Consider the following 15,371-nt stretch of genomic DNA (forward strand, 5'->3'; position numbering starts at 1 on the left):
GAGGATACTCTATACCCTGCCACCCCAGATACCAAGTTATAGTCAACCATATGGTCATATGGAACACCCTGTTTGGTATAGTCTTGGTTACATTGTTGAGTTGGGTATAGCCTACCATGTGACTCGATTTACTCAAGTTTAATCTGTGATATGGTTCAAGGGACACGGTGTCGAAGGATACATGACACCCTGCCACACCAAATACCAAGTTCGACCAAACCACATGGGTATATGGAAAACCCTGTTTAGTAAAGACTTGGCTGTATCATTAGATAGGGTATACCCTACCTGATTGCTCATTGTAGCTAAGTCTAATCCAAGGGTAGGCAACCTCAAGGTACACAAGTGGTACCGTAGCTCACAGGTTGCCCCGTGGCATTCAGATTGCCAACCGCAGGTCTAACACTAATCCTAAGGGTTTGTAAGGGTTCGAAACCCTCCTGTACCCTCAATACCAATTTGACTAACATATTCCATCTCCAACAGATACCAAGTCAATTCCAATCTCACCAGGACCAAATCAAAAGATGCCACCACCACCACAAATGACACAACAGCAGCTCCAACAGAATCCAAATCAACCACCACCACCGCCCGGTCAGGAGCCACAAATTCTCTGGCAATGCAACTTGTAAATGAGTTCAGCATAAATGCACAGAGTTGAAACTCAGCCAAAAAAATTTAAAAATTTTTCCTCTTCAGCTTCTTTTTTTATTGAGAAAAAAGTTAAAGTAAATGTAAAGTTTTTTCCATATGAATAATCACATAACATAACCTATAAAATTATACATAAATAGAGATTCAAAATGCACTGGGGTAATGAGCGTGCACAGGTGCGCCTCGGGTAGGGTTATCAACACAAATTTTTGAAGTGAAATAATTTCGGAGTGAGACAAAAGACAATGTTGGACATTTTTCATGCATCTGCAGCAATACTCTAATGCCAGTGGTGGCGCAACATGTGTCACGCGACATAGGTTGTGCAACATGTGTCACATGACATAGGTTTCGCAACATGTGTCACATGACATAGGTTGTGCAACATGTGTCACATGACATAGATTGTGCAACATGTGTCACATGACATAGATTGTGCAACATGTGTCACATGACATAGGTTATGCAACATGTCACACAACATAGCTTGTGCAACATGTGTCACGCGACATAGGCTGCGCAACATGCTTCACACAACATAAGTTGCGCAACACTGCTCTAATGATAAACGACATACAATACATACAATTACATTCTAATCCTTTTTATATTTAAAGTATAACAAATTATCATACAAATTCATTCATAGATAATCCTTGTAACTATGTCTAAACACATGCATATGCTATCCTAGTAGATTCAATAATGACTGCAAAATATTTGCTAATTTTTTATATGGTTGCTGTTGTTTTGATCAATTATAAGGCAAAAATGTTGGAATTTTTGAGGTTAGGGCGATGATTTTTGAGGTTATCTTCATGAATTTTGAGGTTATCTTAACGAAATTTGAGGTTAACTTCTGAAATTTTGAGGTTATCTTTCATTTTTCGAGCTTAACTTCATGAATTTTGAGGGTATCTTTACTATTTTGAGGTTATTCTAACTAAAAATCCCCCTTAACCTCAAAAACCCAACAAAAAATTCTTCAAAAAATTCCCAAATTCATAATTCAGCTCAAAAGTATTTTAAATTGCTGTGCTGCTTTGAAAATTCCTAATTTTTTTTCATACTCAACAAACAATAATAATCATATATTTTAAGACAAAATCAAAACCTAATCAAAAAAAACTAACATTAAAATTGCAACGGTATCTAATTATCGATAATAGACACTAATTTTGACTATTTTTAACGGAAAATACACAAATTTAAACTATATTTACATCCTAAAATGTCTTATCAGAACAGAATCGGAAGTGAATTCAGGTTAGGTTTGATATGAGGAATGAGAATTTGTTGGCTATAAAATTGGGTAAATTGAATCAGAATTTTAAGAAATTTGAGAAAATTTAGCACAAAATTCATATTTTATAAGAAATTTTAGGTTATGTTGATTAATTTTTGAGGTTAGGCTTACAAAATTTTGAGGTTATCTTCCGAAATTTTGAGGTTAAGCTGCAAATTTTGAGGTTATCTTCTGAAATTTTGAGGTTATGCTCTGAAATTTTGAGGTTAAGCTTCAAATTTTGAGGTTATGCTCTGAAATTTTGAGGTTAAGCTTCAAATTTTGAGGTTAAATATGCACTTTTGAGGTTATCTTCTTAAATTTTGAGGTTAATCTTCAAATTTTGAGGTTATGACCCAACATTTTGAGGTTATGCTTCTGATTTTAAGTTTGTCTTTTAAAATTTGAGGTTGAGTTTCAAATTTTGAGGTTAAGCTTCAAAAAATTAATCAAAATTCCACACAAAAATCACTCCGACTTAATTTTTTCTTCTTCCAAATTAAAATTCCAATTCAAAATTTAGAAATAATTTCAAAATTCAACTAAATGTGTCAACACGTGTCACTTCAAAATTCACCATTTTTAGTAAATTAAACAAAGTAAAAAAATTGAACAAGAGGAAAAATGAGTCAGAAAATTGCATTTAATTGAATGTCAAAAAAATATGAAACTTTTTAGATATTAAGACTTATGAAAGTGAAAAAATGATATAAAAATGGAATCTGCTAGGAATTAAGGATACGAAAAATAATTTGCGAGTATTTAAGACGAATTTTTTAATTTTTTCAAGTCTTTTGTCGCGACTTTTGATCAAAAAAATGATCAAATGACTTTTTTAACCTCAAAATTTTCAATTTTTTAATGATTTTAAAACTAAAATTTGAAAAAAATGGAAATTTTTGAGGATTTTTTAATTTTTAAATTTAAAGCTTGATTGAAAAATTAACGAACATATTTATAACTAGTCGACGCTTTAAAGCTGCTCATTTGGATGGTTTTGGGAATTTTGAGGGTTTTTTGAGGTTAAGTTTGAAATTTTGAGGTTATTTTGCTCATTTTTTGAGGTTAAGTTTGAAATTTTGAGGTTATTTTGCTCAATTTTTGAGGTTATGTCTTCAATTTTGAGGTTATGATCCACAATTTTGAGGTTATGATCCACAATTTTGAGGTTATGATTCACAATTTTGAGGTTATAATTCACAATTTTGAGGTTATGATCCACAATTTTGAGGTTATGATCCACAATTTTGAGGTTATGATCCAGAATTTTGAGGTTATAATCCACAATTTTGAGGTTATGATCCACAATTTTGAGGTTATGATCCACAATTTTGAGGTTATGATCCACAATTTTGAGGTTATGATCCACAATTTTGAGGTTATGATCCACAATTTTGAGGTTATGATCCACAATTTTGAGGTTATGATCCGAAATTTTCAATTTTCCCTCTAAAAATCCCTGAATTTTCCACAAAAAACCCATCCAATTTTTTTACACAACCCAAAAAAAAAGAAAATTTTTAATTCGAGCTTTTTCAACATTTTAATTTAAAATTTTTGCTGATAATAATTTAAGTAGATTTAAAAATTGAATTAAATTAGTTAAGGAATGCCATATATATGAAAAAATTGTAGAATTATGCGAAAAGACTAGCGAACGAATGAAATTTTGTGAACTTGTGTATGGTTCGTGATTATTTTTTAACTTTTTTTAAATTCTCAAAAATGAGAAATTTTTAATTTTAATTTGCGAATTTTTACAAAAAATAAACATTTTTTGAAGACAAATTTTATAATTTTGCAGGACAAATTGAAATCAATTTTTGAAAAAATTGACAAAAATTTGAATAATTTTTCTATAAATTCACTAAATGTTTTCCAAGGATTTGCTTTGTCTTCCCACAATTTAACCTGAAAATTAATCAATTTAATTAAAGTCCTTTTTTGAAATAAAATGTGTGAAATTTCTGACTAATTTGTTTTTTAACCCATAACATTGAAATTGTGATCAAATTTAATTTTTAAGAATTTTTTTTAACCTTTTTTAAATTTTTTTTAAATTTTAATCCTAATATCAAATTCACTTCAAATTTTCAAATTGGGTGAATTAATGTATACATTTAATTTAGTTCTTTATGGTTTACTACATATCATTTATTATGACAACTTAATTTGAATTTATGAACTTTTTTTAACAATTTCAATTTTATTCTTAAATATTTTAGAATTCTCAATATTTTTTTCAATTTTAAAAAATTTTAAAATAGTAAAAAATTAAAAATATTAAAGAATTTGAAAATTTTAAAAAATTTGAAAATTTTAAAAAATTTGAAAATTTTAAAAAATTTGAAATTTTTAAAAAATTTGAAATTTTCAAAAAATTTGAAATTATCAAAAAATTTGATATTTTCATAAAATTTGAAATTTTCATAAAATTTGAAATTTCAAAAAATTTTGAAATTAAAAAATTTAAAGGTTTTAAAATTCATTGAAATTTTAAGTTTTTAAATTCTTTACAATTTCAAATTTTAAATATTTTTAAAGTTTTTTAAAGATTTTTAATTTTTTTTAATGTTGAATTTCTCTGAAAATTTTAACTTTTTTGAAAATTTTAACTTTTTTGAAAATTTTAATTTTTTGAAATAGTAATTTTATTGAAATGTTCAGATTATTTTTAATTAAAAAAATTATACTAAATTTTTAAAATTTTAAATTTATTGAATATTTCAAGAAAATTTGAAAATTCAATTTTTTGGAATTTAATCAATTTTAAGAATTCTAAAATTTTTAATTTTTAAATCCTTAAAAATATTTAAATTCTTTTTAATATTTTTTCTTTAATTTTCATCAAAATTGAATTCAATTTTTTCGAGCTTTTTATTTTTTAATTTCCAATTTTTTATTCAACAATTTAACAATCCAATTTTTAAAAAAATCATACACAAGTCAAATATAAATCACATCAAATCGTATAATTAATGAATGAAATAAAAAAAAAGATAAAACAGAAAATGGACGTAAAAAAATTAAAAACTCAGTAAAATTTACATTTAAATTTAAGTCAAAATAAAAACATAAAAAATTTACTCATAAAAATGATAATCAAAATAGAATGGAGAAAAAAAGTCAAGAAAATAGTCAGTCATGGATTTAAAAATAAAAATGGAACTAAAAATAATCACAATTTATTATTATTAAAAAAATATTAAATGGCAAATTTAAAATTAAAGTTTAAAAAAAAGTTCTTAGCTGATGGAAAAAAAAACTGAATGTAGAAATTTTTTTATTATGAAGAATGAATTTTTCATGTCTGTGTGTGAAAGAAAAATCAAGAAAATTAAGAAAAATTGGAAAATTTCTGTGAAAAAAAGTTGAAAAACCTTCAAAAAAATTACCAAAAAATCCCGAAAATTAAAGAAAAAAATCCGCAAAAAATACAGAAAATTGACAGCCATGGTAATCAAATTTTGAGGTTAGGAACTGGTATGAAAAGTATCAAGGAACAGTTACAGTCAGAATAAGGAACAAAAAACTACTCAAAATATTCAAATTTAGCTTTATTTTTATTCACTTTTTTATAATTTTTTAACAACTTTAATTTACAATTTTTATTGAATTTTTCCTGCTTAATAACATGAATAACGACATGCAAGGGAAGGATGGGTGATAGGGGGTCGAACCCAAAGTTGAGGTCAAATCTTAAATTGAGGGGTCTAACCCTTAATTGAGGAAAACCCAAATCAGGGTTCAAATCCCAAATTCAGGGGTTAAAAACCCAAAATTTAGGACAAAAACTTCAATTGAGAAGTCAAAACGTGAATTGAGAAGTCAACCGTCCATCCCAACCTCCTCCTAGCTATGCCAACCCTAATCCCAGTTTTTAATACTTTTATTAACAATTTTTTTACAATTTTTTAACAATTTAAAATAACCAAAAAATAATAAAAATTCAAATTAGAGGTTGAAGTTGACTCAAGTTGACTTGACTTCTTATGAAATTCAAGTCAAATTGACTTGACTTCAAATAGATGTCGAATCTAGTTGCCTTGATTTAGTTAAAAATCTAGTCAAGTTAACTTGACTTCTAGTGAAGTTCGAGTCAAGTTGACTTGACTTCCAGTGAAGTTCGAGTCAATTTTACTTGACTTCTTATAAAATTCAAATCAATTTGACTTCATTTCATATAAATGTCGAGTCAAGTTTACTTGATTTCATATGAAATTGTGAGTCAAGTTGACTTGACTTTATTTAACACTTGAATCAAGTTTACTTGTTTTCGTAAACATCATATAAATTTGAGTCAAGTTAACTTGACTTTATATGAAATTCAAGTCAAGTTGACTTGACGAGTCGACTTCTCGCTCTAATTTCAACCAATCTGTATCAAAATTGAAATTTATGTGTCATATTTATTAGTTTTTAACCCCAAACAAAGAATATAAAAATATCAATTTTATTAAACTATAATTAATTATGATAATATTCATTGTCAAATTTATAAGTGATGGTAGTTTTTAAGTTTTTAATTGAAATTTATTGAACAAAAAAAAAACAAACATTTAATTGAAATATAATCAAGTGTGTGTTTAATTTAACAATATAAACAATTTTATTAACCAAATATTTTTAATCACAATTTAGTATTTAAATTTATATACAAAAAAAATTGTTTTGATGTTTTTTGCATTATTTTTTAAATATTTAAAATGATTTTGTAGTGAAAAAATTAACAACTTAAAATGAGTTTTTTGAGGTTATGTGAATTTAAATTGAAATTTAAAATTTTTAAAAATTAAATTTGAATTTTTGAGATTTAAAAAAAATGAATTTAAATAATTCAAGATTATTTTTAAAAAGTAAAAATTTATTTTTTTTAAATTGAAATTCAATTTTAAAAAATAAAATTTAAAATTTAAAAAAATTGAACAATTTAAAATTTTCATAAATTAAAATTTAATTTTTAAAATTTTGAAAATTAATTTTTTAAAACATTAAAATTTAATTTTTTTTTAATTTTGAAATTTAATTTTTTTAAATTTAGTTTTTTTAAATTTTGAAATTTAATTTTTTAAAACTTTAAAAATTTTTTAATTTTGAAATTTAATTTTTTTAAATTTTGAAATTTAATTTTTTAAAAATTGAAATAAATTTTTTTTATTTTTGAAATTTGAATTTTAATTTCTTTAAAATTTCAATATTTAAATTTGAGTAAACCTAAAAAAACTGACTAAAATATAACAAAAAAGTAGAATTTTTCACAGAAATTTTTACAAAACCCAAGAAATAAATAATAATAAAAAATCAATTTATACTCAAAAAAAAAGAGAAAAAAATATTCATTCGTGGCATTTTGCATTTAGTAGTTAAGAAACTTAAAAAAACCTAAAAATTTATTCACAAAACTAAAAGTATACAGGCAAAAAAATTTAAAAAATTTCAAATTTTCATTCACAAAAAAAAAAAAGTAAAAATTGACGGAATTAAAAAAATGTTTAAAAATTCATAAGTCTTAATCAGAAATTTAAAAAACCAAAAAAAAAAAAGTCAAGCTGAAGAAATTTAATGGAAAGTATGTAACCGTTTTTTGAGATAAAAAAAATTTAATCCACATGAAATATTACTAAAATTTATGAAAAAAAAATATTAAATAATATTTATAATTAATTAATCATATAAAATTATGTATGAACAATTTTTCAAGACATTTTTAAACATCATTTTAAGTTTTTTTTGTTATTTTTTTCGACAAAATGCATTTCAAATAAAGGCAAAAGTCAAAACTTTTTTCATTTAATTACAATAGAAAAAAATTTAGTTTTTTATTGCAATTTTTCCATATTTCCAAATTTTTTTTACAGTTAATGTGAAGGCACCTGAACCTTAGAACTCTAGTGTGAAGGCACCTGAACCTTAGAACTCTAGTGTGAAGGCACCTGAACCTAAGAACTCCAGTGTGAAGGCACCTGAAAATTAGAACTCTTGTGTGAAGGCACCTGAACCTTAGAATTCTTGTGTGAAGGCACCTGAACCTTAGAACTCAATTGTGAAGGTACCTGAACATTAGAACTCTAGTGTGAAGGCACCTGAACCTTGGAACTCTAGTGTGAAGGCACCTGAATCTTAGAACTGTAGTGTGAAGGCACCTGAATCTTAGAACACAAAGAACTCGAACCCTCAGGCTCTTAAATTCAGACTAAACCTCTCCGCCGGTTTCTTGACTCTCATCTCCTTTCCTTAATTATTAATCTCAATGTGGCCCTCATTAATCTCACTCTCTCTTATGGACAATAATCAGTCATAAATGTGAAATCTTTGTGATTAGACGATTAATTTGGCAGGAATGAAATTTTTTAAAATTTTAATATTTTATGGATTCTTTGTGTTATTGGGAGCTCAATATACATCAGTATGTAGCATGTGATTGTTAATTCGATTAATTGACTCAATATCTGCGTGACTAGGCATCATGCTGGACATAATGTTAGAGTCATGTCAACTGTATTTGAATCTATTAATCGATTTGTGTTATTTAATTAATTTTGAATCAATAATTGTGAGATAGTAAATATAGGAAGCATGCGGTACAATTCAAATTGAACGAGGAACTGAAGGAGATTATGCCAAACGTGGACTTTTCCCATGGTGAGAAAACAAAAAATTTTAATCTCGAAAATTCTCTCAAAAATTAAAGAAATTTTCTCTATTCAGGACGGCTGTGCTGATGAATAAAGGCGGAATAAAATTTTGTGGAGGAACACTTTTGACAATTGATCTGGTGCTGACAGGTGAGAAACTCGTAGAGAACTCGTTGGTAAATAAAACCCAAAATGTTTTACAATATTTTCAATGTTTTTCAATTAATTTCAATGCTTTCACAATGTTATTTTTTAATATTTTTGATTATTTTGCAACGGGTTTTAATATTTTTTCAATGTTTTTGGATAGTTTTCAATGTTTTAACAATTTTTATTAATGTTTTTTAATGTTTTACAATATTTTACAACGATATTTGATATTTTTATAATGTTTTTCGATAGTTTTTAGTATGTTAACAATGTTTTTAAATGTTTTATTTAAAGTTTTACAATGAATTGTAATTTTTTTATAATGTTTTTTGACTGAATCTTGTTCATAGAATATTGTTGTAAAATTTTATATTTCTTACTTAATACTTAATTCTCTCGATCAATAAGACGTAGGTTTTTTTATTGTTTTGCTATTTCTCACTGTAGCTGCTCATTGCATACACGGCAAGAATAATCTGTACAAGTTTACAACAAAAGATATTACAGTTGTTTTGGGTGCACATAACTTTAATGTAGATGAACCTGGACGAGTTTATTCTGAAATTTCAAGTATAAATGTTCATGAAGACTGGAATGTAACATCGAACTCACATGATGCAGACATAGCAATGCTGACATTGTACGGATTTGTTAAATTCAGTTCATATATTCAGCCTATATGCTTAATTCCTCCTGAATCAAATATTACTGAAATATCACATGGATATGCAGTCGGATATGGACTCAATGAAAATCTACAGTACGAGAATGTTTTAAAATTTCTTAACATGCCAATTGTGTTGAACAATGAAGAATGTTTTTATACAAATCCTGTACTTTTGTTATTGTCTAGTCTTCGAACATTTTGTGCAGGTTATCGTAATGGAACTAACGTTTGCGAAGGTGACAGTGGAAATGGATTATTTGTAGAACAGGAAGGTGCCAATTATCTTCGAGGAATTGTGTCAGTATCACTATTATTTAATGGAAAATGTGATGTTAACAAATATGCAGTTTATACAAACGTTTTAAAATTTCGTGATTGGATTACAAATAGGATCAATGAAAGGTAAGTCAACAATAAGCTTTTAAAATATGTTTTATATAAAATTGAATTAACTGCTAAACAAATTTGATTTTTAGATCCGAAACGCAGGCACTTGATAGTAAAATATATTTAATTCAATTAAGATTTGCTAGTTTGAAATCTAAACTTGAAAATTTAGGATTTTGATAAAAATATGTAAAAAAAGTCTTTTAAAGATACGCTTTTATTTAAGTGCAATAAAAAGTAAAAAATAATATTTAGATTCCAGTCTCAGATTTAAAAGAGATAAATTTTTTTGACGAATAAAATCATAATAAAAACGTAGGTAATTATAATGGCTTCTGTAGATTTGTCAGATATACTTTTTAGTTATCTTCATCAAAAATTGTTAGTATCCTTGAAGACTAAAAATCGCTTTTAAATTACAATTTCAATTTATTTCGAAATGAATTTGGTCCTAAATAAAACAGAGTACACACATTTTAAAAATTTTGATTTTGTGTTCAATGAAGATAAATTTATGCAAATTTTATGGCCAAAAATTAGAGTTTAATATTAAATAACAAATAAAATCGTCAACTTTAATTTTTTCCCAAAATTTCATTTGATTTTTATTAAGAATAGTTAATAAAAGATTTGGTTTAAATTTCGGATCAATCGGATGATGCTTCAGACAATAAGCTGACAAAAACGTCATCAAAAGAGTCGTTCTGATCCCACTATAAGATGTAGGTCTACTATGTTCAGTGGTCTGATCTAGGTATGGTATAGGTAAGTTTCGACCACAGTCTAGTGTCGGAATTTGGAATCGATTAACCAACTTATGATAATAACAGAAAACCTAATGGCACCAAGTTCCACAAACCATTATGGATAACAATTTATGACTATTATCGTCCTAGTAAGTCTTATAAATTTGATTCCAATGATTTTTTAATTGTGATTTCTTCATTTTTATTTCTCAGATGTGAAGGATGTCTATCAATATGATTTGCTGTGTGTTTAATTAAATTAATTCAGTAATGGGCAACCTTTGTGACGAGGCACACAGAACCCACTGGAAATGCCATGCATTGTATGCCATGTATGGTATTGGTCAAGGCTTATCACTAAGGTGTTCTACAAAAATTTAAAGTTTGTCCACCACTGGATTAATTTTTCAATTTTACAAAGCATATTTTCAATATTAATAAAGATTAATTTGACTGTTTTTTTACATAAAATAATTTGTGTCATATTTTACTAAACTTTCCAGGATTATAGACAAGATCTAACGAATAATTGTCAATAAATCAATCATTTATCGATTTTAATGCTCGATCTTTGATAATTGACACAAAAATTTCATCACAGCATTAACTGAGTGTCTATTGCATTGTACCAATTGAGGAGACTAAGGCACCTGAACCTTAGAACTCTAGTGTGAAGGCACCTGAACCTTAGAACTCTAGTGTGAAGGCACCTGAACCTTAGAACTCTAGTGTGAAGGCACCTGAACCTTAGAACTCTAGTGTGAAGGCACGTGAATCTCAAAACTACAGTTAAATGCCACATAAGCCTCCCAATCCCTGACAAACAACATTCCACGCTTATTTTCTTCCCAAAAATAAACACAAAATCTATAAATTTATCAATTAATTCAGTCTACAATCAATCAATCTTTCTCAAAAACTGCAAATTTTATCTTGAAAATTCCATGTCGCACGCGATTAATGCCTATCAATAGCTCAAGTCGTACGCTACCAATGCTCCCCTTAATTTGATTAAAACAATTGAAAAATAAGCCTGCTTTGATCTTTGATTTGAGGAAATTAAGAATTAAAATTGAAAAAAACAACATTTTAAGGTTCAGTCATTTGAGTAGCTTTAACTAAGGAAGATGGAAAAAATTTTGGTCATTTTTTGTTCCTTTATTCTTATTTCGTCGGTAATTTCTGGCGATCGATTTCATCCAAGGAAGCATAATGAGGAAATTGAAGGACAATGGAGACCTGGTTCAGATCCACAAGGAATAAGTCTTGATGGATATACGGAATTTTGGATGAAACATGGACAAGATTATTTAAATACACAAATTAATAGAAAGACGAACAATGGAAAGGCTAAAAATATTATCATGTTTTTGGGTGACGGACTGACACTTTCGACAACAGCAGCAACAAGGAAGTACCTTGGTGGGGAGGAAGTTCAACTTGCTTATGAGGAATTGCCATATTATGGATTGGTTAAGACATACTGTGTTGATAGACAGGTTCCGGACTCTGCTTGTACTGGTAAGTTGAGTTTGTGGATTGTTGTGGATTGTTAGAGCTGTTATGGACTTGTCAGGGCTTAAATGGACGTTATAGATATGCTTTCCCGAAATCCCGGTCCCGAAACTTTTCCGGGACCGGGACGGGATCGGGACGGGACCGGGAAATCCCGGGATTTCCCGAAACAAAATTTGTGCTAAAAAGTACAATATTTTAATGTTTTTTCAGTGTTTTTAAGCTTAATATGTATTTTTAAAAATTTAATGATGTTTTTAAATTTTCAGAACTCTTGAACTTGACTGGTTTAAAATGATTTTAAAATAGAATAACACTAAAAAATTCTGAGTTTAACTATCATATTCACCATTTATAGGATTATGAAGAAACAAATCTTACTTATAAGGAATAATCTCTAATTTTTGTAATCAATTTAAAAATCATTGAAACTTTAAATTTTTGAAAAACCTCAAATTAGCTGGAAATCGATAGGTCTCGATAGTTTATTTAAAAGGGTTTGCTTGATTTGAGTTTGTAATATTAGCCACTGCAATTCAGAATAAATATCAGAAGACCGAAATAAATTTTAAATTTTTTAACTCAAAATAATTCAAAATACGAATTTACAGCTTCATATTTCTCATGTTTTTTGATAAAATTATATAATTTATATTGATTTTAAATTTTTGGTTACAAATTAAACGTTTTTTATTTTGATTCTTTTTATTTTGTTAAGAGTTTATAAGAATTTTTTTAAAACCTGGTCCCGCGGGACCAGTCCCGGAAGATTTTCGGGACTCGGGACGGGACCGGGACGGGACAGTCCCGGGATTTCCCGGTCCCGGTCCCGGTATCGGGAAAGCATAGTTATAGATCTGTCTATGCTTTGTCAGACTTTCTAGAACCTTAACTGAATGACTAAGACAGTGGTGGGCATGCCTAGAAGGTCAGCCTCGACCGAAGTCACACATGACATACTCGATACTCATGTGCCATGTCACACAGGTTGCCCACCACTGCTCTAACCCAAATATAGTCCAAATACTAATTCACAATCCCTTTCATTACAGCAAATGCCTTTCTTCATGGCGTTAAAAACAATTATCAAGGAATTGGAGTATCTGCCAATGTTCCAAGAGCTAACTGTGATTATGAGGATGAAGACATTACATACTCAATTGCAAAGTGGGCTCAAGATGCAGGAATGGCTACTGGAATTGTAACAACAACTAGAATAACTCATGCTGTAAGTAACTTGGCTTTTTTGCTTCAAAGATGCGAAAGTTCTGCTTCAAAGATGCAAACTTTTGCTTCAAAGATGCAAATTTTTGCTTCAAAGATGCAAACTTCAGCTTCAAAGATGCAAATTTCTGCTTCAAAGATGCAAACCTTTGCTTCAAAGATGCAAACTTTTGCTTCAAAGATGCAAACTTTTGCTTCAAAGATGCAAACTTTTGCTTCAAAGATGCAAACTTTTGCTTCAAAGATGCTAATGATTCTCCTTTATTCAGACACCAGCTGGTGCCTACGCTCACGTACCTCACCGCTCATGGGAAAATGATGCAGAAATAAGATCACGTTGCGGTTCAACACCAACTCGTCGTACAGTCGACATTGCCGAGCAGCTTGTCTACAACGAAGAAGCTCAAAAATTCAAAGTAATCCTCGGCTGTGGTCGTCGTAATTTCCTCAACACAACAGTTAGGGATGAAGAGAATGTCGCTGGACGTAGAACTGATGGACGTAATTTAATTGACGAATGGATTCAAGAGAGAAGTCGTGTAGGAAAGGCTGAATATGTTTGGCATAGACAACAATTGGATGAGATTGATGTGGCCAATACTGACTATCTAATGGGACTGTTCGAGAGTGATCACTGCATGTACAGGAATGACATCATTGACAATCGTTTATTGAGACAGGAACCGCTATTGACAGACATGACAAGAAAGGCAATTCAGATGCTTCAAAAGGATGACAATGGCTTCTTCCTGTTAGTCGAGGGTGGACGAATTGATCATGCACATCATGCAAATCGTGCCAGGCAGTCGTTGGATGAAACTGCTGAATTTGCACGTGCTGTGGAGCTTGCTAGGCTCCTCACAAATGACAATGACACAATGATTGTTGTCACATCTGATCACAGTCATGTCTTTACATATGCTGGATATCCATATAGATGGCAGGATGTACTTGGTATAGCCATGAGAGGAGGTGATGGACTGCCTTTTGAGACTTTATCTTATTCCAATGGACCATCCAATGCCAATACATTTGTGAATGGAGTACGACGTGACATCACAAATGACAACTTTTCAGCATCAAGGAGGACACATCAGTCGATGGTGCCACTTAGTTCTGAGACACATGCTGCTGAAGATGTTGCTGTATATGCTGGCGGTCCATGGTCACATTTATTGACTGGAAGTTTTGAACAGAGCAGCATACCAATGGTTATGGCTTATTCAGCACAAATTGGACCATTTGCTAATCGATTTCCTGTTGAACCAATTAAAGGAACTGAATAAAGACTTGATTTAATTAAATTTACTTCTTTATTTAGCTATTTTTATGTGTAAATTTACATATTTTACATTAATTTAATGATTTTATACAAAATATTGATATATGTCTATAGTGATTTGAAGTAAGTATCAAATAAATATAACAAGTGAATGATTGCAGGTTTTAGGGATACTATCTTTAGATGCAGATGGTCGTGGATATCATCAAAATGGAGCATTGGATATATTAGGGACCGTTCACTTATTATGTTACAGTTTTATCTTAAATAATCAATGGAATTCTCGGAATTTCCATTGTTTAAATCTGATTTACCACCCTTACCCCCTTGAACATAATAAGTGGACTGTACCTTATCAAATTTGATAAGAGCGTGATTGATCGGTTTCACATGCTTTATTAGATGTGGATAAAAATGTCACAATAGACACCAAGCTTTCTGCTTAAAGATTGCAAGATACTAATCTGATCTAAAGATACTGCCTCAATGAACCAAAGATTCGCATCTATAAACAAAAATTTCGCATCTTTGAAGCAAAAGTTTGCATCATTTGAAGCAAAAGTTTGCATCTTTGAAGCAAAAGTTTGCATCTTTGAAGCAAAAGTTTGCATCTTTGAAGCAGACATTTGCATCTTTGAAGCAGAACTTTACATCTTTGAAGCAGAACTTTGCATCTGTGAAGCAGAATTTCGCATCTTTGAAGCTAAACTTTGCATCTGTGAAGCAGAATTTCGCATCTTTGAAGCTAAACTTTGCATCTTTGAAGCAGAACTTCGCATCATTGAAGCAAACATTTGCATCTTTGAAGCGAAAGTTTGCATCT

The 15,371-nt window shown here is 29.2% G+C and overlaps 3 protein-coding genes across 52 annotated transcripts in view; all 3 read left to right on the forward strand.

Annotated features, from left to right (window-relative positions):
• Positions 1–3,847, forward strand: part of Dscam1 (Down syndrome cell adhesion molecule 1) — a 71,428-nt gene extending 67,581 nt beyond the window's left edge. For all 50 annotated transcript variants that reach the window (XM_070647090.1, XM_070647087.1, XM_070647088.1 and 47 more), the window contains one exon: positions 487–3,847. In XM_070647090.1, coding sequence (XP_070503191.1) covers positions 487–635 — 149 coding nt within the window. In that variant the 3' untranslated portion in view covers positions 636–3,847. The remainder of the gene's footprint in view (positions 1–486) is intronic.
• Positions 3,848–8,431: 4,584 nt separating this feature from the next.
• LOC139095658 (serine protease gd-like) lies at positions 8,432–9,961 on the forward strand. The gene is made up of 5 exons (XM_070647048.1): positions 8,432–8,440; positions 8,514–8,584; positions 8,651–8,727; positions 9,175–9,796; positions 9,871–9,961. Exons 1-5 carry the CDS (start codon positions 8,432–8,434, stop codon positions 9,959–9,961), a joined length of 870 nt encoding a protein of 289 aa, XP_070503149.1.
• Positions 9,962–11,228: 1,267 nt separating this feature from the next.
• Positions 11,229–14,574, forward strand: LOC139095662 (membrane-bound alkaline phosphatase-like). Its single transcript, XM_070647051.1, has 3 exons — positions 11,229–12,048; positions 13,095–13,270; positions 13,536–14,574. The coding sequence occupies exons 1-3, from the start codon at positions 11,655–11,657 to the stop codon at positions 14,550–14,552; spliced, it is 1,587 nt and encodes a 528-aa protein (XP_070503152.1). The 5' UTR covers positions 11,229–11,654; the 3' UTR covers positions 14,553–14,574.
• Positions 14,575–15,371: the final 797 nt, after the last annotated feature.

The sequence above is a fragment of the Chironomus tepperi genome, unplaced genomic scaffold (assembly GCF_022539635.2).
Source record: "Chironomus tepperi strain 1889 unplaced genomic scaffold, CSIRO-AGI_Ctep_v1 contig_370, whole genome shotgun sequence".
Lineage (NCBI taxonomy): Eukaryota > Metazoa > Arthropoda > Insecta > Diptera > Chironomidae > Chironomus > Chironomus tepperi.